Source organism: Coregonus clupeaformis, unplaced genomic scaffold (genome assembly GCF_020615455.1).
Source record: "Coregonus clupeaformis isolate EN_2021a unplaced genomic scaffold, ASM2061545v1 scaf0068, whole genome shotgun sequence".
Lineage (NCBI taxonomy): Eukaryota > Metazoa > Chordata > Actinopteri > Salmoniformes > Salmonidae > Coregonus > Coregonus clupeaformis.
In genome coordinates, this window is record NW_025533523.1 from 241218 (window position 1) to 264632 (window position 23415).

General features: G+C 45.4%; 1 protein-coding gene across 3 annotated transcripts in view; it reads left to right on the plus strand.

Moving 5' to 3' along the window:
- The window catches only part of LOC121540338 (transducin-like enhancer protein 4), an 80235-nt gene that overhangs the window by 50610 nt on the left and 6210 nt on the right, over positions 1 to 23415 (plus strand). For 2 of the 3 annotated variants that reach the window (XM_041849139.2, XM_041849140.2), the window contains exons 9-19: positions 3342 to 3479; positions 4590 to 4643; positions 14428 to 14598; positions 14718 to 14859; positions 15200 to 15369; positions 16326 to 16414; positions 17101 to 17350; positions 17440 to 17687; positions 18133 to 18280; positions 18527 to 18677; positions 18806 to 18882. In XM_041849139.2, the coding sequence (XP_041705073.1) occupies positions 3342 to 3479; positions 4590 to 4643; positions 14428 to 14598; positions 14718 to 14859; positions 15200 to 15369; positions 16326 to 16414; positions 17101 to 17350; positions 17440 to 17687; positions 18133 to 18280; positions 18527 to 18677; positions 18806 to 18882 (1638 nt within the window). The remainder of the gene's footprint in view (positions 1 to 3341; positions 3480 to 4589; positions 4644 to 14427; positions 14599 to 14717; positions 14860 to 15199; positions 15370 to 16325; positions 16415 to 17100; positions 17351 to 17439; positions 17688 to 18132; positions 18281 to 18526; positions 18678 to 18805; positions 18883 to 23415) is intronic. The other variant, XM_041849141.2, reaches the window with a different exon arrangement.

Genomic DNA, 23415 nt, shown 5'->3' on the forward strand with positions numbered 1-23415 from the left:
CCCAACGTGTGTGTGTGTGTGCGTGCGTGCATGCTCACGTGCGTGTGTGTGCATGCCGCGTGTATGCTTCTGTGTTTGTGTGTGTGTGTGTGTGTGCTTGTGTGTGCATGTCACACGTATACATTCGTGCGTGTGTATGTATGTGTGAGTGAGTGTGTGTTTATGTGAAAAAAAAAGCAGACGCTTTTATCCAAAGCGACTTACAGTCATGTGTGCATACATTTTTACGTATGGGTGGTCCCGGGGATCGAACCCACTACCCTGGCGTTACAAGCGCCATGCTCTACCAATTGAGCTACAGAGGTACTCTAAAAGGGTCTGTTTTGTTGGAGAGTTTCCATTAATAGGACCAGCACTAGAGTTAGTAAAGCTAGTACAACAGTAGAACCGTACAACAGTAGAACCTTACAACAGTAGAACAGTACAACAGTAGAACAGTACAACAGTAGAACCGTGCTGTTGTTCCATAACCAAGGCCCAATAGTAGGGTTACAAAGAGAGGGTATATTACTGGAAACTTTCGGAGTTTGGCAGAATTTCACAGAATTTTGGTATCTTTCAAGGATTTTATATAATGTATCACAAGACATCTAGTGGCCCTTTTGGGTACTTCAGATTATCACAGGTATATGTAATTATCTCTGACCTATATGAAGTAATTAAATAAGATGATGAAAACAAAACAAAAATCTAATGACAAAGCTGTAAAACATTGTCCTAAATTACTTCAGCATGAAGTAACCTTTTTTTTACACACTTATTTATTTCACAATGTCAATATGTATTTGTTGTCGATGTTTTGGCGTTAAACTGGTGGCAGTTGTGAAAAAAGTCAATAGTTGGACAAGTTGCAGAGGTCATTGAAAATAATGCCATTGTTGATTAGATGCATTTTTCATTAATTAGGCTATTTTTCTCTTGAACCATATGATGTATCTACTAGAAACTCATGGACAATGTGGACAATAAAAAATTAATACCATATGAATACATTTTTTAAAAGTTATTCAAATATAAATTACCAAAGTTACGATAAGTTGCCATGGATTTACTGTTAATTACGAAAATTACTGAAGATTCCGGTAACATTGGTTAATGACCGGTAGCTTTGCAACCATGCCCAATAGAACACTGGTCAGTTCTATGTAGACAATATTATGGTGGTATGGGTCTAGTAGTATGGTCATCTCTTACTCTGTGGTTGAATATAACCTTGGTGTGTTGGAACTGAGGGAACAGACAGACCAATAGACTACTAGACAGCTGCCCTCCCTCACACTCACTCTGATAACAACAGAAAGTGGGAGGAGAGGAGAGAAAAAGGAGAGAATAAATAAATAAAATAGGGAGCATTCTCTATAGTGAAGGGAGTAAGTAAAATGGGAAACTTTTGACTCTTTGTTTTATAAGAAAGGGAAAATGAATGAAGTTTGCAATAGCCTTTTCTTTCTTTCTTTTTATCTTTTAATATGCTCGATTGACGCACATTGAAGCACTGGTGCGTCAGTCTAAGTTACTTTATTTTATTTTATCCCCATCAAAATCGGTCAGTTTAAGCTAGAGGTATCAGTTTTTTTTGCATTGGATGCGTCTCAATCCACCACATCCCCCAGTGTAGCACTTCTGCATCTGTGGTGAAATGTGGCAGAGCTAGAGCGGTGTTTTTCAGACCAAGAGACATCCAGAAAATCGATCTTCTCACGAAAACGTCTGTAGCGTCCGAACAGTTATGACCACTCTATGGAAAGGGGAGACTCTCACGAACACAATGGTGTTCTCTGTTTGGCTCTGCGACCCCCATAAGTATCAGGGGACTTGACTGAAGTCGGTACCGTTGATGTGCCAAATTCTGTTTGTAGTGTCCGAAACGTTTGGGCTACAAAATAATGTGACCCCACTGTTGAAAGGGGAGAGATTCTCATTCTCTCCGTTTTGCTCTACGTCCCCCACAAGTGTCACAGGACTTGTCTGAAGATAACCGATACCGGTTTTAAAAACTGTATGGAAGTATGAAGGTAGTGTTGTGCCTACCCATAAAAAGGGGTTAAATGTGTAAAAAAAATAAACAGATCTGGATCCGTCACTACAGATCCGGATTCGATCCCGGGCTGTGTCGCAGCAGGCAGCGATCGCGAGACCCATGAGGCGGCGCACAATTGGCCCAGCGTCGTCCGGGTTAGGGGAGGTTTTGGCTGGCTGGGATGTCCTTGTCCCATCGCGCTCTAGCGACTCCTTGTGGCGGCCGGGCGCCTGCAAGCTGACTTCGGTCGCCAGCTGCATGGTGTTTCCTCCAACACATTGGTGCGGCTGGCTTCCGAGTTAAGCGAGCAGTATGTCAAGAAGCAGTGCGGCTTGGCAGGGTTGTGTTTCGGGGGACGCATGGGATTCGACCTTGGTCTCTCCCTAGTCCGTACGGTAGTTGCAGTGATGGGACAAGACTGTAACTACCAATTGGATATCACAAAGATGGGGAGAAAAAGGGCACAAAAAAAAGAATAAAACAAAGTATTTTTTGACTGTCTTTTTTAGCCATTTATGAATTTGTTATTCAATGCGTTTCTCTGGGCTATAGTAGTAAAGTCCAAATTCAATATTTTATCAAATAATTTATTTATATATTTTTTATATACCTGAAGGGGACCAAAAATTATAAATCAAACAGCTAAATGATCCATAGTATGACCATCTTAAAACAATTCCATATGTAATCTTATAACCCCCCCTACCAACGGTACTGATCTTAAAGACCAATCTTTAAGAGGTCGGGTTTGTGATAACATCCTCCAAAATATGGACGGAGGAAGGGAGGGAGGAAGGAAGGAGAGATGCATATCAATTGGTATTTATTTAAGTCCTGCCAATATTAATTTTTTTATTTTAAATAGAGAGGAATAAATAAAAAGAGAGGGAGAGAAGAGAGGGGGGACAGATGGAGGAGAAGACTGGGAGTTTGTTGAGAAAACTGTGGTTCTTTGTGTGTTCTGGTCTCATCCGTCCAACCAGCTTCCTGCCTGTGTCCTCCACAGTTCGCAAGAACAGAACGTTCCGTAGGAGTCAACCGATGAAAGAGAATAGAGTTAGCCCACATAGACCCCAGAAATAATACTCCACTTTGATGTTTTATTCCTCTGTTATGGTGATTACCACCATGCTCTTTCTAGTATAAATAGCCAGAAAATGGGCTTCTTGTAAAATGATCAGTCATATTTGAGTCATATTAACTTTTCTGTGTCAGGGAGGAAGTTAATTCACTTTTTATATGTTGTTTGATTGCATTTTCTGTATGACTTACCTGCTGTGTGTCGGCTCTCTTTTATGCGTGTGTTTGTGTGTGTGTGCAGAGTAAGTCTGTGTCGTCGACAGACAGCCAGCCAGTGGAGGAGCGCCAGGGCCCGTCGGGAGGGTACTCCTCCTCTCAGGGAGGGGGCGACACCAAGAGGAGGCGCTGTGATGACAAGGAGCCCCTCCCACCTCACTACGTACGTACCCCATTCAATTAAACCCGCACTGAAGTATTAATGCTGTATCAGTCCCAAGTCTCTGACATCACAGGTCAACCAGGGGTCACAGACATTATGCTAGCTTGGAAGTGTAAGACATGCAATGACGATGGCCAAAATAGATTACCCTAGTGAACATGATCTCTCTCTGTGGAGTGAGTATTCTGATTGACATAGCTCCTCTATGAGAACTGCCTCAAACATCACATCAATGTAGCCTCTCGTGAAGGGAGGACAGGGAGCTCTGTTGATCATCAGCCTCTCTGTACTACATTATGTAATGGTTGTTTTTCTCCTAGCTCCGATCTGTCTATGTCCAGGATGTTTTTCTCCTAGCTCCGATCTGTCTATGTCCAGGATGTTTTTCTCCTAGCTCCGATCTGTCTATGTCCAGGATGTTTTTCTCCTAGCTCCGATCTGTCTATGTCCAGGATGTTTTTCTCCTAGCTCCGATCTGTCTATGTCCAGGATGTTTTTTCAGTTCCGATCTGTCTATGTCCAGGATTTTCTCCTAGCTGTTGTCTATGTAGATGTTTTTCTCCTAGCTCCGATCTGTCTATGTCCAGGATGTTTTTCTCCTAGCTCCGGTCTGTCTATGTCCAGGACGTTTTTCTCCTAGCTCCGATCTGTCTATGTCCAGGATGTTTTTCTCCTAGCTCCGGTCTGTCTATGTCCAGGAATAGTCTCCTCTCCTCTCCACCATGGCCCTGATCTGGCTCAATATAATTAAGGGGTGATGCCACTCCACCGTGATGTCAATGGAAATATCAGGCCATAATCACATCAACGCACTGTTGCCATGGTGACTAAGTGCCATCCCTGTCACCACAATTCCCAGAGAGAGAGGGGGAGAAAAAGAGAGGGAGGGAGCGAGAGGAATAAAGTAGTGATATGGCCAAACAGACAGAGGGAGAGAGGGAGGGGTGGGCATATCTGTGTATGGGTGCAAGCCTGGGTGTGTGTAATGTGTGTGCATGTGTGTGTGTTAGTCTGTGCGTACGCCTGACAGAGGGAAGGAGTGAAGGGTGGGCAATGATGTTTATGTGAGAGAGAGTGTGTGCCTGACTTTCTCTCCTCTGTGTCTCATAGGACAGTGATGGGGACAAGAGTGAGGATAACCTGGTGGTGGATGTCTCTAACGAGGTAAGAATAACCAAGTCGCACGTAGGCACAGATCTAGAATCAGCTTATCCTCTCCCAATTCTAACCAAACCCGTCAGAGGGAAAAGGCTAAACTGCCTTAGATCAGCACCTACTACATGCAACGTCATCCAACCCCATGTAACTGCTGGAGCAAAACAAACAATGAGTCATAGTAGGGATGTAACAATTCACCGATACGCATGGGTACCCGATTAAAATGTTTAAGATACAAGTGCATCATCGGTCCGCAGAACCCAAACTGATCCAAATGTAGTATGCATCGGTCAGAAAATCGATTCAAACATTACGAATTGCCAGTTCACTCAAATGTTTTGCTCATATTACGTTCTTTGTCAAAATTGCCTTTATTAATATATATGCTCCAAATTCATATGGTCCTACGTTTTTTGATACTCTGAACACCATATTGTTAGAATTACAGTACCAGTCAAAAGTTTGGACACACCTACTCATTCAAGGGTTTTTCTTTATTTTTACTATTTTCTACATTGTAGAATAATAGTGAAGACATCAACACTATGAAATAACACATCATGTAGTAACCAAAAAAGTGTTAAACAAATCAAAATATATTTTATATTTGAGATTCTTCAAATAGCCACCCTTTGCCTTGATGACAGCTTTGCACACTCATGGCAATCTCTCAACCAGCTTCACCTGTAATGCTTTTCCAACAGTCTTGAAGGAGTTCCCACATATGCTTAGCACTTGTTAGCTGCTTTTCCTTCACTCTGCTGTCCGACTCATCCCAAACCATCTCAATTGGGTTGAGGTCGGGGGATTGTGCAGGCCAGGTCATCTGATGCAGCACTCCATCACTCTCCTTCTTGGTCAAATAGCCCTTACACAGCCTGGAGGTGTGTTGGGTCATTGTCCTGTTGAAAAACAAATGATAGTCCCACTAAACCCAAACCAGATGGGATGGCGTATCGCTGCAGAATGCTGTGGTTGCCATGCTGGTTAAGTGTGCCTTGAATTCTAAAAAAATCACAGACAGTGTCACCAGCAAAGCACCCCCACACCATAACACCTCCTCCTCCATGCTTTACGGTGGGAACTACACATGCGGAGATCATCCATTCACCCACACCACATCTCACAAAGAAACAGCGGTTGGAACCAGAAATCTCAAATTTGGACTCCAGACCAAAGGACACATTTCCACCGATCTAATGTTCATTGCTCGTGTTTCTTGGCCCAAGCAGGTCTCTTCTTCTTTTGGTGTCCTTTAGTAGTGGTTTCTTTGCAGCAATTTGACCATGAAGGCCTGATTCACACAATCCCCTCTGAACAGTTGATGTTGAGATGTGTCTGTGACTTGAACTCTGTGAAGCATTTATTTGGGCTGCAATTTCTGAGGCTGGTAAATCTAATGAATTTATCCTCTGCAGCAGCGGTAACTCTGGGTCTTCCATTCCTGTGGCGGTCCTCATGAGAGCCAGTTTCATCATAGCGCTTGATGTTTTTTGCGACTGCACTTGAAGAAACGTTCAAATTTCTTGAAATTTTCCGTATTGACTGACTGAATCAAAGATGATCCCGCTTCTATAAAGAACTGTACACCTCTGATTGTAAATCCACACCATGTCAGACTAAGTCCTTTCTAACATAATTAAGAACTCCTCTTCTCTCAACAGAGGAAGCCACCTCGCTGGGACCCCAAATCTCTCTCAATGAACTCAAAAGGGCATTGGATAGAATAAATAAAGGCAAATCGCCTGTATGGGTTGGTATTCCCCCTGAGGTCTATTTAACATTTAGAAATCAATTAGGTCCACTATTGCTCGAAATGATTAACACAGCTGTTCACAAAGGTTCATTTGTGAGAGATGTGAATACACCACTAATTTCACTTTTATAAAAGAAAGGTAATGATGCCACCCAGTGTTCTCACTATCGTTCCCTATCTTGATAAACACAGATATCAAACCGTTTTCCAAAATGTTGTCGTCATGTGACTTACTTACCCAAATTGGTCCACATGGACCAAAGTGGGTTTGTTAAAAAAATGTTTATCCTCGGATAACCTCTGTCGACTATTACATATCTTAAATGCTTTATCAGAAACAACAGCTCCTTGGGCTGTTTTATCTCCTGATGCAGACATAGCTTTTGATAGACTAGAACGGTCATATCTCTGGTCTATCTTGGAACATATGGGAATTGGCTCCAATTTCATTAATATGATTAAAATACTAAATATGCCAATTCCTCAGCCATAATTATAACAGGCAATATCTGCTCTGATCCATTCAGAATCACTTTAAGCAGCAGACAAGGCGATCTGATTTCTCCTTTGCTATTTGTATTATCCATGGAACCCTTGGCCCAGGCAATTCGTCAATCGAAGTAAATAACACCAATTTCCCTGATCACTTCATCTCATTATACGTGGACGATAATTTACTATATCTAGACAATATATCTCAATCGCTCCCAAATGCATTGAAGATCATAGATAAATTCAGCTTCATCGCTATTAAATTAGTCTAACCAAATCAGACCTACTGCCTCTCAAGACCCCGATGGAGGACTTCATCTCTACTTATGGAATCCAAATCGTCTCCCATTTAAAATATTTGGGTGTAATATATTTCCTTCCTTAGAGAAAACCATTGCTAGAAACTTTAACAGAATGTTCAAATCAATTAAATTCGACCTCAGTAGATGGACTAACATCCTTAGTGCGATTAAAATCCATAGTGCGATTAAAAAATATATAAGGCAACGTAAGCGATCCCGGATAAAATGAAGAGGGAAAGAAGTAGGAGGCACTAGCATTTTGCCCCATCCTAAATTGGTTTAGACATTATTCTTCCGCCCCCTGACTGAGTATAGAGAGAAATATGGATTCAGTTACTATTAGAAGTTATAACATTAGAATTATCCACAGCCAGAATCAATGGTGTTAGTCAAGCAACAATTGAGGCCTGGACAAATACACATCTCTGTTAAAGCCCAACACATTCAAATAAACTATATATATTGTGATGTCACGAGAGGCTGTGTCCTGGAGGGACGTTACATCCCCCTGAGGTGGCTGCAAACCCAGACAGCTATGGCTCCATCTGCTGGTATGGTCGGGAACTCCACCCCTCTATGGCCAATCTTCCCACGCAGCTGAAACAAATGAGGAGCTGATGAGCTGAAGGTTTGGGAAGGGGAAGAGACACAGTCTCCAACCTGGGCTCTCTGGAGGACAAGAGTGCTGCACGTCCACTTCCATGAGGAATATAAGGATTTGGAGATACTTACCTTTGGGAAATACTCACCTTTGGATATATGCACCTGTGGAAATACGTGAGAGACATTTGGAAGGACTTTTTGCTGGGTTGGCCACTAGCTGCAACGTGGACTACAGTAAGGCTGGGGAAAAGTTATCTGAGCGAGTGAGAATTATGATTTTGGATGTGGAAGAGACATCCCTGAACTGTTAACCCTTAAAGAGCCACAAGAGAACAGAATTTTGTTATATTTTCGTTAATTTCCCAAGACCTATAATAAAATCCTTGTTTTGTTTGAACCTTGTCTCCTTGCACTACTTGAGCAATCCCGCTGAAAGCTGTGTAGCCTCTCGTGACGTCACAGATGGTGGAGAATACGGGCACGCTCAAGCGTTAATAGTGCCTGTCAGAGGAGGATACCGAAGGTTTGATCACCCAGTTTTCCAAGTTGGCCGTAGGCTCCCCGCCGACTGAAATGGAGGACATATTGAAAGCCCCTTGTTGCTGGCCAGCAAGCCCAGATGCAAGCAAACGTGGCTCTCTTGGAGGAGCAAAAGAAAGCCAACCTTCTGAAGGCAGAGGAATTGCAGTTGCAGAGACAGAGGGTGGTCCAAAATACCCGCCCAATAAAGGCAAGTGACTTTATATCTAAGATGGGAGCTACCGATGACATTGAGGCATACCTGCATGCATTTGAGGCCACGGCCACTAGGGAAGCCTGGCCCAAGCAACAGTGGGTTGGTCTGTTAGCCCCCTTTCTAACCGGGGAATCACTGAATGCTGTCCGGGACCTGGGCCCTGACCAGGTTACTGACTATGATGCCCTGAAGTCTGAGATCCTCAGCAGATAGTGGACTCACAAAGTTTGGTATGGCCCAGCGCTTTCACGGCTGGACCTTCCAACCAGACCAACCTCCTCGGGCGCAGATGCATGAACTTGTCCGAATCGCAAGGGAAATGGCTGGATCCGCAGAGGAATACAGCAGCGGCGGTGGTGGAGGCCGTTGTGGTGGATCGTTACCTACGCGCCCTGCCTTATGAGGCAAAACGGGTCATCAGTCAACAGGCCTTGACCACGGCTGATCTGACCGTGGAAGCTGTGGAAAAGTACCAGGCCACAGCGGAGATGCTGAATGCTTCCGAAAAGACCCCAGGAGGGCGGCCCCACCACAAATGGGAAGAACCCGTCCAAAGGACCCCAAGGTCTCGAACCCAGCCACGTCCGGACTTATCCCGGCTCCAGGGGGAGCCAGAAACCAGGCGGGTCCAAGAAGAGTACACCAGGAGGGGGAAACTCGACAGTGTTACCGGTGTGGGGAGATGGGACATATCTCCTGGCAGTGTGGGAAACCAGCCGATGAACCTATGCCCACTGCGGAGTCCTCCAGCTCAGCACCCACACACCGTTTGCCTCGCTCTTGGGAGTCGTAGATGGCGGCCCAGATCGACCCCCCACCTGCCCGGTAACTGTGAATCACCATGATGTGGAGGCCTTACTGGATTCTGGTAGCCGGGCCACCCTGGTGCGTAAGGATTTGGTGGGCCCAACGTGTCTGACCCCCGGGGAAAGTCCTCCCAGTTTCCTGTGTCCATGGGGACACCAGAGAATACCCCATTACTGAACTTACAATGACCAGCACACGGGGAACCATACACACGACCGGCGGGGGTGGTTGATTCCCTCCCCGTCCCTGTCCTAATTGGACGAGACTGCCCAGCCTTTTACCCACTCTGGAGAGAGTCTCAGGAGAGGATAACCCGAGTACCTCGGAAACGGAGAGGCAAGACTCATCCTGGGAAGGCTCGGTGCAATCCTCCGAATTACTCACTCCCGCCCGGGCTCTGATAGGGATGGCAGGTGCCCAGACCGACACAGAGACGGAGCTACAGAATCTGGACAAAGAACTGTCTGGTCTGAAGGGGACCGCTGAGAGGTATCGTTTGTTAAAGCAACAGTTAGACATGAAGACAGAAGAGTTAGATATCCTCCAGGCTAAACTCCAACAGAGCTCCTTCCATAAGCAACAGGAGGAGCTGGAGAGGCTGCGCAGGACCATCGAGGAGTGTGAGGAGACCCTGCGCAGTAGTAAGGGAGGTCCAGAAGAAGGCAGAGGAGAAGTACAAGGTGTTGGAGAACAAGATGAAGAATGCGGAGGCAGAGAGAGAGAAGGAACTGAAAGCTGCTCAACAGAAGCTAAACTCTGCTAAAACCAAGGCGGATGCGTTCAGTAAGAAACTCAAGGAGAGACAACAGGAGGCTGAGTCCCTGGTCCTAGAGTTGGAGGAGTTGAAGAGAGAGCAGTCTGGCAAGCACCACGGCAATGCGGACGCCCTCTCCCGGCGTGATGCCTTCTTCGCTGCCTTTACCCCGACGAGGACGTCGGTCCCGAGGAGGGGGATGTGTGATGTCACGAGAGGCTGTGTCCTGGAGGGACGTTACATCCCCCTGAGGTGGCTGCAAACCCAGACAGCTATGGCTCCATCTGCTGGTATGGTCGGGAACTCCACCCCTCTATGGCCAATCTTCCCACGCAGCTGAAACAAATGAGGAGCTGATGAGCTGAAGGTTTGGGAAGGGAAGAGACACAGTCTCCAACCTGGGCTCTCTGGAGGACAAGAGTGCTGCACGTCCACTTCCATGAGGAATATAAGGATTTGGAGATACTTACCTTTGGGAAATACTCACCTTTGGATATATGCACCTGTGGAAATACGTGAGAGACATTTGGAAGGACTTTTTGCTGGGTTGGCCACTAGCTGCAACGTGGACTACAGTAAGGCTGGGGAAAAGTTATCTGAGCGAGTGAGAATTATGATTTTGGATGTGGAAGAGACATCCCTGAACTGTTAACCCTTAAAGAGCCACAAGAGAACAGAATTTTGTTATATTTTCGTTAATTTCCCAAGACCTATAATAAAATCCTTGTTTTGTTTGAACCTTGTCTCCTTGCACTACTTGAGCAATCCCGCTGAAAGCTGTGTAGCCTCTCGTGACGTCACAATATACAGGTAAAAGTCAGTAAATTAGAATATTTTGAAAAACTTGATTTATTTCAGTAATTGCATTCAAAAGGTGTAACTTGTACATTATATTTATTCATTGCACACAGACTGATGCATTCAAATGTTTATTTCATTTAATTTTGATGATTTGAAGTGGCAACAAATGAAAATCCAAAATTCCGTGTGTCACAAAATTAGAATATTGTGTAAGGGTTACATTTTGAAGACACCTGGTGCCACAAACTAATCAGCTGATTAACTCAAAACACCTGCAAAGGGCTTTAAATGGTCTCTCAGTCCAGTTCTGAAGCCTACACAAACATGGGGAAGACTTCAGATTTGACAGCTGTCCAAAAGGCGACCATCGACACATTGCACAAGGAGGGAAAGACACAAAAGGTTATTGCAGAAGAGGCTGGCTGTTCTCAGAGCTCTGTGTCCAAACACATTAATAGAGAGGCAAAGGGAAGGAAAAACTGTGGTCAGAAAAAGTGTACAAGCGATAGGGATCACCGCGCCCTAGTCAAGATTGTGAAAAAAAACCATTCAAAAATGTGGGGGAGATTCACAAGGAGTGGACAGCTGCTGGAGTCAGGGCTTCAAGATCCACCACCAAGAGACGCTTGAAAGACATGGGTTTCAACTGCCGCATACCTCGTGTCAAGCCACTGTTGACCAAGAAACAGCGCGAAGCGTCTCACCTGGGCTAAGGGAAAAAAAGAGCTGGACTGCTGCTGAGTGGTCTAAAGTCATGTTTTCTGACGAAAGCAAATTTTGCATTTCCTTTGGAAATCGAGGTCCCAGAGTCTGGAGGAAGACAGGAGAGGCACAGGATCCACGTTGCCTGAAGTCTAGTGTAAAGTTTCCACCATCAGTGATGGTTTGGGGTGCCATGTCATCTGCTGGTGTCGGTCCACTCTGTTTCCTGAGATCCAGGGTCAACGCAGCCGTCTACCAGCAAGTTTTAGAGCACTTCATGCTTCCTGCTGCTGACCTGCTCTATGGGGATGGAGATTTCAGGTTCCAACAGGACTTGGCGCCTGCACACAGCGCAAAATCTACCCGTGCCTGGTTTACGGACCATGGTATTTCTGTTCTAAATTGGCCAGCCAACTCCCTGACCTTAGCCCCATAGAAAATCTGTGGGGTATTGTGAAAAGGAAGATGCAGAATGCCAGACCCAACAACGCAGAAGAGTTGAAGGCCACTATCAGAGCAACCTGGGCTCTCATAACACCTGAGCAGTGCCAGAAACTCATCGACTCCATGCCACGCCGCATTAATGCAGTAATTGAGGCAAAAGGAGCTCCAACCAAGTATTGAGTATTGTACATGCTCATATTTTTCATTTTCATACTTTTCAGTTGGCCAACATTTCTAAAAAATCCCTTTTTTTGTATTAGCCTTAAGTAATATTCTAATTTTGTGACACACGGAATTTTGGATTTTCATTTGTTGCCACTTCAAATCATCAAAATTAAATGAAATAAACATTTGAATGCATCAGTCTGTGTGCAATGAATAAATATAATGTACAAGTTACACCTTTTGAATGCAATTACTGAAATAAATCAAGTTTTTCAAAATATTCTAATTTACTGACTTTTACCTGTATATTGGTTGGGGAGTGGTGGAAGACATGGTTGTTCTTTGGAGGCATGTTGGATGGGTGGGGTTGGGGGACTGGGATGGGAGGTTGGGGGACTGGGATGGGAGGGGTTGGGGGACTGGGATGGGAGGTTGGGGGTGGAGACTCACTTTAGTTTTTATTTTCCTTTGCATACTGGGTTTATTTTTACTTTTTGATTCTGTAATATGATCAAAATGATCAATACTTTATATTTATGTACCTATTTTTTGATGGCAGCCAACAGGAAAATGCGAACGGAGTATGAGATTGTATGAGTTTGTGTAGTGTACCTCTAGCCCTCCCCAAAGGAAAAAATTACAAAGTAAACAAACATTTTGTCACATAAAAAATTATCTATCTTCTGAAAATACCTCATATTTTTTGTGACAACTAATGCGTCCTCTCTCCTTCAGTGTAAGTGAAAGTGTTGAGTCATTGATCTACAAGTAATTTTGCATACCGAATAACCCCAGGCAATATTAGTAGCCTAGTCAAATTGCGCACTGTGCCCAGCTTCGCGCACTGACCAACGCGAGGTAGGCTGCCTGTTGCTGATCTTGCACATCTGCGCAGCACCTTCAGCGTTCAGATACTAAAATGGCTTGGGTGATATTAGGATTTATTAGTTGAGTTACAACCTATGTAATTTGCAAGGTTATTGTTATCTATGCACTGTTGAAAATGGTTTTTTACCGGAATAAAAACACGCTCTCGTAGACACAACTCTCATCTGGTTATAGCCTAACTGCTGAACGGGGCTTACAATATAATTGATTGTTCAGGTTCACCATCAGCGATAGTGTTGGTAGTTTTGCTTTAAACAATCAGTGTATATGGTCATTTTTAAATGTACAGGGTAAAATTGATAATTTCATAACGAGGACACCAATCACTTTAGATTATGGTGAGTTAGCTGCTGTTCGTGTCTCCTGAGTGGCGCAGTGGTCTAAGGCACTGCTTCGCAGTGCTAACTGTGCCACTAGAGATCCTGGTTCGAATCCAGGCTCTGTCGCAGCCTGCTGCGACCGGGAGACTCATGGGCGGCGCACAATTGGCCCAGCGTCGTCCAGGGTAGGGGAGGGAATGGCCGGCAGGGATGTAGCTCAGTTGATAGAGCATGGCATTTGCAACGCCAGGGTTGTGGGTTCGATTCCCACGGGGGGCCAGTATAAAAAAAAATTCAAAATGTATTCACTAACTGTAAGTCGCTCTGGATAAGAGCGTCTGCTAAAAATGACTAAAATGTAAAAAATGTAAATGTTCGCTCCATTCCTAGTGAGTAAAGTTTCTCCCTGTTGAACACAGCTCTGGAACAGACACATATATGCTTAAGCAGGCACACACACACACACACACACTTACACACACAGACACCCCTCCTCTCATCAGATAGCAGCAGGGTGCTTCCTTTATTTATGCCCTCAGAATGTTTAAATTCTTTAAATACTTCATGCAGTGTACCAAAATATATTTTATCCAAGCTTTCTGCATTTGGTACTACGCAGCACAATGCACAAAAGCGGGAAAGTCTCTTGTGTGATTTTTGCATACAGAACAATTTGAGAATTTGACAAATGTTCTTAATGGGTGTGTGAGAGGGAGTGTCTCTGGTGATTGTTCTAGTACAGTCTGTGGATGTGTGTTCTGCACTGCTCAAACACAGCTACAGGAGAAGTGCTGACTGCAGCACACTGGGAGCAGATGGGAATGGTTTTATTGAGGTGGCTGTGGCAGGGAGGTACCGTACAGGCCTCATACACACTTGTGCTTCAATCCATACAGACACTATAGTAATCTATAATGTCTATAATCTTACAGCTTTAGAGATTTTTTACAGCTAATGTGAAGCTGCGGTCTTCAGTGGTTTTGGGGTGACCTGGAGTCCCTTATCTGTCTATGTCAACAGGAGCCCACGTCCCCTGCAGGCAGCCCCCCTCACTCCCCTCATGGGAACGGTCTGGACCGGGCCCCCACCCTGAGGAAGGAGTTACCAGGGTCCCCCAGGAGTCCCGGGGTGGTCCCGTCCTCCCCCCTACCACGCAGCCCCACACCGGGCAAGGCCAAGGACCCAGCACAGGTATTATACATTCATTGTCAAGCATTATCATGGTGCCCAACATCAACAAATTAAAGTACTCATCACTTACTTATCTGTATGACGGTGTATCATGACCGTATCTCTTTACCTCTCTTTAGATGGAGAAGTCTGGGTCTTCGTTGTCTAAGTCGAGCACCCCGTCCCCGTCTCACCATGAGGCTCTTACCCCCGGCCCCGCCGGCCCCAGTACGTCCTGCCTCCGCCTGGTCAGCAGGTCTGCCTCCTCCACTGACCCCCTGGGTGAGTCAGACACACCTGTCTGTCTGTCATACCCTCTGTCTGTGCCCCTGTTATTATAGCACTGCTAAAACATCCTATTACCCTACTGTGATCATATAGCCATGTAATACCATAATTATACTTTTATTCTGCTCATAATACCATTATAACTCACCCCTACTGTGATAATGTGCTCCTGTGGTACAGTCTATGAGCCACAGTCTGCCTAAAGCAATAAAGACATGTTATAGTATAAGAAATCATCAACACAACTCTCCGTAGACCCCACCTCTCCGACCTCTCTGGTCCTCAGTGACGTAAAATGTTCTCACCCACCCTCTCTTCACCCCCCTCCCGCCAGCTCTCCGCAGTCCTCTGTCTGTGCCCCCCAGTTTGTACCCGGCTCAATTTGGGGTGGTGTCACACGCAGGCCTCAATGGGGAGCTAGCCAGTCCTGGGGGCTTCGGGGGCACCCTAACCCTCTCGCCCCAGATCAGCGCCGTCGCCAGCGCCTACACCCGCAGCCCCTTGGTGAGTTATTTACCGCGCCTCACTGGTCTCTCTGTTTAAAACAGGTGTCCACAACTCCAGACCTCAAAGTCAGCATTGTTTATAGTCTTCGTCTCTTCCTGGCACTTAATTGATCAATTATGTACCTAATTGACCAGTTAGTGCACCCACCTGGTTGCCCAGGTCTGAATCAATTACTAATTATAAGGAAAGAAAGTAAGTCTGTAAACACTGTGGCCCTGAAGGATGGAAGATATGCATCACTGGTTTAAAGCAAAACCTTCTGTTTTGACAATGTTTCTGTAGTAGTAACTGGTTTGAAAGCTTGTGTTGGATGAATTGTCAAGATTTCACACAACTTGATGAGATTAGGATTTACTGAGAATAACACAGGATGATTATTTTAGTAATCAAATCAAATCAAATCAATTTTTATTGGCCACATGCGCCGAATACAACAGGTGCAGACATTACAGTGAAATGCTTACTTACAGCCCTTAACCAACAGTGCATTATTTTTTTTATAAAAAAGTAAAAGAAAACAACAACAAAAAAGTGTTGAGAAAAAAAGAGCAGAAGTAAAATAAAATAACAGTAGGGAGGCTATATATACAGGGGGGTACCGGTGCAGAGTCAATGTGCGGGGGCACCGGCTAGTTGAGGTAGTTGAAGTAATATGTACATGTGGGTAGAGTTAAAGTGACTATGCATAAATAATTAACAGAGTAGCAGCACCGTAAAAAGACGGGGTGGAGGGTGGGGGTGGGGGGGGGCAGTGCAAATAGTCTGGGTAGCCATGATTAGCTGTTCAGGAGTCTTATGGCTTGGGGGTAGAAGCTGTTGAGAAGTCTTTTGGACCTAGACTTGGCACTCCGGTACCGCTTGCCGTGCGGTAGCAGAGAGAACAGTCTATGACTAGGGTGGCTGGAGTCTTTGACAATTTTGAGGGCCTCCTAATGTCTTGGTCCTCCTCCTAGGCTCTCCAGGTGGCGTATGAGCCTCGGTCCCACCTCAGGGCCCCAGGGCTGTCCTCCTCACTGCCTGGTGGATCCTCCGGGGGAAAACCGTACGTCACTCCTCTCCTCCATCCACATCCATCCAAACATAAATAACCGTTGTTGTTGTTTTAGATGGAGCAAAGCAGCAAGCTCTCCCAATTTCGATCTAAAATTACACAACAACCTTGGCGTCGCTATGCTATTGATCGTAGGACCGGGACGATACCATTATCACAATATTTTATTTTCATGTCAAAAATAAAAATACAAACAGACCAAAATCTTTGGTCCTTTAAAAACCTGCTGTATGTAAAATATTGTGTGTTATAGCTTGGAAAATAAATAAATGTGACTCTGGATGACAACATAATTATGTTTGTTTCCAACATTAAGGCTGTTTTCCTAAAGAAGTTAAATCCGCTTTGTGTTTTGTTTTCTTGCCACGATAATAACGAGTATCGCTATACTGGTATCGTCCTGGCCCTAACTGATCGGCCATTGGAAATAGCACTCTTACTCTGGCCCCTGTAATACAATCTTCCCTTTTGCATTCTACCAATGACTATTGTGTAAAAAACAATTGCCAAGGTTTGGGTGAATATTTCTCAATTGCTATTGCCATTGCGGTGTTGACAGTCTTCAATGCTTTTGCATTACTGTTTGTAATAATATACAGATTTCGATTTCAGTGGTTGGCACTCATTCGATTCTCTCCTACTTCCCTCCCTCTTTTTTCCCTCCTCTCTCTCTCCAGTGCCTACTCTTTCCATGTAAGTGCGGATGGACAGATGCAGCCGGTGCCTTTCCCTCCGGACGCCCTGCTGGGCCCGGGCATCCCGCGGCACGCCCGTCAGATCCACACTCTGAACCATGGAGAGGTGGTGTGTGCCGTTACCATCAGCACCTCCACACGCCACGTCTACACCGGCGGGAAGGGCTGTGTCAAGGTGTGGGACATCAGCCAGCCTGGAAGCAAAAGTGCCATGGCCCAGCTCGACTGTCTGGTGAGTGGACACAAACTTTAAAAGGCTTAACCAATCATATTGCTTGTTTTAGCTGTTCAATACATATGTTCTCTCTTTCCACCAATCAGAACAGGGATAACTACATCCGCTCATGTAAGATTCTCCCTGATGGGCGGACACTCATCGTTGGAGGCGAGGCCAGCACACTGTCAATCTGGGACTTGGCCACACCCACTCCCCGAATCAAGGCGGAGTTAACGTCTTCTGCCCCGGCCTGCTACGCTCTGGCCATCTCCCCCGACAACAAGGTCTGCTTCTCCTGCTGCAGCGACGGAAACATCGTAGTCTGGGACTTGCACAACCAGACCCTGGTTAGGTAAGGAGAGGAGAGGAGGCGGAGAGGGGGATAACGAGGAAGATGAGGAGAGGGGGGAGAGGAGTAGGTTAGGAGGGGTAGAGGGGGGAAATATTGTGGTCTTGGACCTTCACAACCAGACCCTGGTCAGGTTAGGAGAGGTGAGGAGGTTAGGAGGGGTAGAGGGGGAAAATATCATAGTCTGGGACCTGCACAACCAGACCATGGTCAGGTAAGAGAATGAGGAGAGGAGAGGGGGAGGGTAGGGCAGGAAAGGAGAGTAGATGAGGAGGAGAGGGCAGCAGAGGAGAGGAGGAGGGGAGGAGGGTGGGGGAGGAGAGGAGAGGAGAGTAGAGGGAGAGGGTAGAGCAGGAGAGTGGAGCGGAGGGGAGGAGGGGGGAGAGCAGGGCAGTGGGCTATATGACTATGGCTGGGGGTTGATGTTGAATGTGTCTGTGCTCCCCAGGCAGTTCCAGGGCCACACTGACGGGGCCAGCTGTATTGACATCTCCAACGATGGGACCAAACTGTGGACGGGGGGGCTGGACAACACAGTACGCTGCTGGGACCTGAGAGAGGGACGACAGCTGCAGCAGCACGACTTCACCTCACAGGTACTGATGAAGCACCTGAGACGTTGTAAGACTAGCTGACACTAGCTAAGACCAACTCAGTACTGTCTTTCTGAGAAGACTGCACCTTAATATGATACTGTACACATCAGCCTCTATCAGACAAGTCACTATGCTCCTCTCTATTGTATCATATCTCACATGATGCTGCTGATGATCTTTGTCAGATGAGCTCCATTCAGTCGTGTAATGAGCTTTCTCTCTCTCTCATCCTCTCCCTCCCACCAGATCTTTTCTTTGGGCTACTGTCCTACAGGAGAGTGGCTGGCAGTGGGTATGGAGAGCAGTAATGTAGAAGTGCTGCATGTCTCCAAACCAGACAAGTACCAGCTGCACCTCCATGAGAGCTGTGTGCTCTCACTCAAGTTCGCCTCCTGTGGTACGTACAAGCTCAGAACTCTGACTGGCACTCACACACTCACACACACTCTCCTAATGAGATGTATAGTGCTTGCATACATCAGCTAACTCTGAAGTATAACGTGTGTGTGTGTGTGTGTGTTTCAGGCAAGTGGTTTGTGAGCACAGGGAAGGACAATCTGCTGAATGCATGGAGGACTCCATATGGAGCCAGTATTTTCCAGGTGAGAGAGAGAGGCAGTATAGCCCTATGGCTAATACTCATATGGTATTGTACCGTCAGTGAACCCAACACTAACCCTATCCCACCCCAACTCAATTCCTTTTCCCTATCCCACGACCAACTCCAATCAATAGCCCAATCTTCTAATATTCTCCTGTTCCCATCAGTGTGATGGTGTGTGTGTGTGTGTGTGTGTGTGTGTGTGTGTGTGTGTGTGTGTGTGTGTGTGTGTGTGTGTGTGTGTGTGTGTGTGTGTGTGTGTGTGTGTGTGAGAGAGAGAACTGGCGTAGCACAAACCCCCGCAGCCCCCTGGGGTGTTGGGGGACCCCTGGTTTTCTCTCAGACTGGTGGCAAAATGTGTAGAATTACAGGAAATTAGCTTTAAAACGGCAACATTTTCTCTCATCCTCATGGCAAAATGTGTAGAATAGCATTAGATCAGCTTCAGAACAGCAACATTTCCTCTCTGCCCCATGGCAAAATGTATAGAATAACATGAGATTAGAACAGCAACATTTCCTCTCTGCAACATGGCAAAAATGTATAGAATAGTATGAGATTAGCTATAAAACTGCACATTTCTCTCTGGCAAAATGAAATGTGTAGAATTGCAGAAAGTTAGCTGTTTCCCACTGTGAGAGAGTGAGGGTGGGACAGAGGTTGAAAGACAAGTTGTTTATCACAGATATGATTCAAGGTGATTTACTGGGGTTTATCAGACAAAGAACAGACTGCAACACACACACACTTTAGGCTATGTCTGTGCTGGGTATGTATGAGTGTGATGATGAGCTACAGGAAGACCAGTTAAAGGGGAGATATTGGGTTGTGTGTGGGAGGGAGGGAGGGAGGAATCTGCAGTCTAGTGTTAGTGTCTCCCTAGGGCTCTGTTTGCTAGTCTAGTGCAGGGAGGGAGGAATCTGCAGCCTTGGTTAGTGTCTCCCTAGGGCTCTGATGAGCACAGAGGCTATCTGCTTTATTATCCAAATGCCTCTCAGTTCCCTCTGCATGACGTCTCACACTCTCCCTCGCATCTCTCTCTCTCTCTGTCTCTCTCACACTGTGATACACCTTGAAAGCACCTCGGCTACGGCATGTTTGTTTGTCTGTAAGGGTACATACACTACAGCTTTTTAAATGCAGACACGAAACCTTCTCTGGAGATAGTTTCGAAGCGCCACTAAACTGACATTTTACTTGTCTGTAAAGGAATGCCACTTCTGAAGTGGGATTAACATCCATCATTAGGTGACCAGGACTGTCAATCAAATAATCTTGAGCTGCCTGCACGCATCCTGCCTGCCTGCGCGCAGACCACTCTCTCCTAAAAAATGTTTTTACGTTTGTTAAATACCGTGACTTACCAAGACATTTAGTCGAAAGAAAACACATCTAGCTACCCTACCATAAAAAACTGCATAAAAACAACACAGCAATCAGGAACATTTATTGTCGTCAGAGAAACAATACAGAACATTCTATGCCGGAGCAGAATTCTACTGTCTGAAAAAGTACAGACGCTTCTGATGCTGCACTTTTTAAAATTGTCTTAAAGATTATCAGTTGTCGCTATCGACACGTTCTATGTCTGTAAAGGGTATTATTCTGCTACTTCCTCTCGCTTTCTTTCTCTTGCTCGCTTTTACTCCCCTGATTCATCTCTCTCTCTCTCTCTCTCTCTCTCTCTCTCTCTCTCTCTCTCTCTCTCTCTGTTCTCTCTCGCTCTCTCTCGTTCTCTCTCTCATGTACACACATACCCCCCTCTCTCCTCCCTCCAATTACTCTCACTCATCACTACCTCATCCCCTTGTACCTCTCCCTCCTCTCTCCCTCCTCCCTGTCTCTCTCTCTGTATTGTGAGCGTGTCTGTCAGTCAACAAGGCCTCTCTCACAAGTGACCTGCTGATTGACAGCCCTGGTGACATGAACCTGTCATGTGGAGGAGGGAGGGGATGCAGGGAGGAGGATGAGATTGAGAGTGGAGGGAGAGTGGAGGGAGAGAAGTGGGAGGAGGGAGAGGTAGAGGTTCAAAGGAGGGATGGGTTGAGAGAGGAGCAGGGCTAGGGAACCATCTGGGGATAGGATGAGAGGTCTGATGCAGACAGACAGAGCCTGAGCCTGGTGGAGACAGAGAATGGAGGTACAGTAGTAGGGATTTTTTATTCAGTTAATGTAGAGAGAGTCGGAGAGAGAGTCAGCTCCCTGTGTTTCTGTGGTTCTGAAAGCTGTGAAACATGAAACTCCTGTCAGTTTGAGGATAGTCTATGTTCTATGAGTGGGTAAAATAACTATTTTCACCATGATTTCACTTCTAAGTCGTCCGTCTGTGAAATCAGGAAATCGTTTAGGAACTTGTCATACCTATAAGGTTCTCATCACTGGAGATAGGGGATAAGACAATATCACATTTCATAACGCTTTAAAAAAAAATTTATGCACTAATGTAAGTCGCTCTGGATAAGAGTGTCTGCTAAATGACTAAAATGTAAATGTAAAACAATTACCTGCACTCCAGACCGCCAAGTCAGCCAATAGATGGTATGGGCATACTTGTCTAGAACAGGGGTTCTCAAAGTGGGGTCCGTGGCCAGATCAAACGCATTAAGAAGGAAATAAATTCCACAAATTAACTTTTAACAAGGCACACCTGTAAACTGAAATGAATTCCATTTGACTACCTCATGAAGCTGGTTGAGAGAATGCCAAGAGTGTGCAAAGCTGTCATCAAGGCAAAGGGTGGCTACTTTGAAGAATCTCAAATAGAAAATATATTTTGATTTGTTTAACACTTTTTTGGTTACTACATGATTCCATATGTGTTATTTCATAGTTTTGATGTCTTCACTACTATTCTACAATGTAGAAAATAGTAAAAATAAAGAAAACCCCTAGAATAAGTAGGTGTATCCAAACTTTTGACTGGTACTGTATATTTATATGAATTTCACTGTGACAGTGCGACCTGCTGCTGGTGACTATCAGGCAGTGAGGCAGGCTGTTGCTGATTGAGTGGTGGGGAGGGAGGGCCGGAGAGGTGTGTGACACTGAATCCCAAATCAACCTCTTCCCCTTGGCCCTCCATTTGCGCGTTCCCGCGTGTCTCCACTGTATGCACAAGTGTCCCAAAGCTGGGGGAGTGAAAATGATGGCGGGTGTAGGTAGGGGCTAATTAGACCCTACGATAACCACTTTGACCGAGCCAGCAACGCTGCCAGTTTCAGAGTGAAGTTTAAATCCCATAAGGCTTCAGAGCTAAATTTAATCCCATAAAGCACCATGTTATTTTTTGAGTTTGCACAATGGAGAGTGGTGCTTAATTATATACCAAGTGCATTTGTTTGTTGGATTTCGAGACTTGACAAACAATGAAATACCTCCCAAATTAAATGTTATTAGCTGTTACTGAGGTCTATATCTTGCAAAACAACTGTTGAGATTTGTTAATTTGAATTTAATGCTTGTTTTATTATTTAAAAGTAGAACATGAATTGCATCATTCAAATTAGGAGTGTGTCCCAAAAATGGGCGGCAGGTAGCTTAGTGGTTAAGAGCGTTGTGCCAGTAACCGAAAGGTCGCTGGTTCTAATCCCCGAGCCGACTAGGTGAAAAATCTGTTGATGTGCCCTTGAGCAAGGCACTTAACCCTAATTGCTCATGTAAGTCGCTCTGGATAAGAGCGTCTGCTAAATGACGTAAATAAAAAAGGTTTATTGATCCCCTCCCCACTCTCTGGCAGTCACGCTCAGAGTTTCGTCAGCAACACGTGACACAGAGGGCCCTGTGAGCGAGTTGGTAGGGGCGAGGGGTTGGTTTGGGATTCACAGTGTGTTGAAAGAGCAGTATAGCAGGCAGCTGAGTCTGAGAGGAGCGCAGGACGCGCGCACGTCGTGACGTGAGAACAACCAACTGCACTAGCTAGCTAATATACATCTATTGGATAAATGTGGCAACTCCTCTCTTGCTGCGAAAAATAATAATAATTGGGCTCATTTTCAGGCCTTGTGATCAATTGGGCTCGTTTTCAGGCCTTGTGATCGGGTTTGAGTTGTCATTCGCTGTAGAATTTAGCTAGACCTGGCAACCCTGCACACAATGCACCTTGTGTGTCTGTTGGAAAGGGCCGTTGTTACCATAGCAACGTCTGCACCCTGCGCTCTGAGGTAGACTGAGACGAACTGCAAGTTGAACATGGTTGAGATTGTAGACTCCTAAATTGCAGTTTGTTTAGGCGATTTTACAGGTAGCTAGCTACTTCACATGCTAATATTGACTTTGCTATATTTGTGTGTAGCTACGTTTGCAGACAAGTTGATACCTAGCTCGCCAGCCGCCCAGAGAGAGCATTGCATTGTGGGTTTTGTAGTCGACTTGATCTGAAACAGATTTCCACAACGATTTTCACATGTTGCTACCAACCTTGTTATAACGACAAAATGAAACATTTGTCAACAAAAATATTGTTCTCACATATGAGTTATTTAACCCTGTAAATCATAGGAATTGGTGGTTTTGGGTGGATTGTTTAAGAACCTGG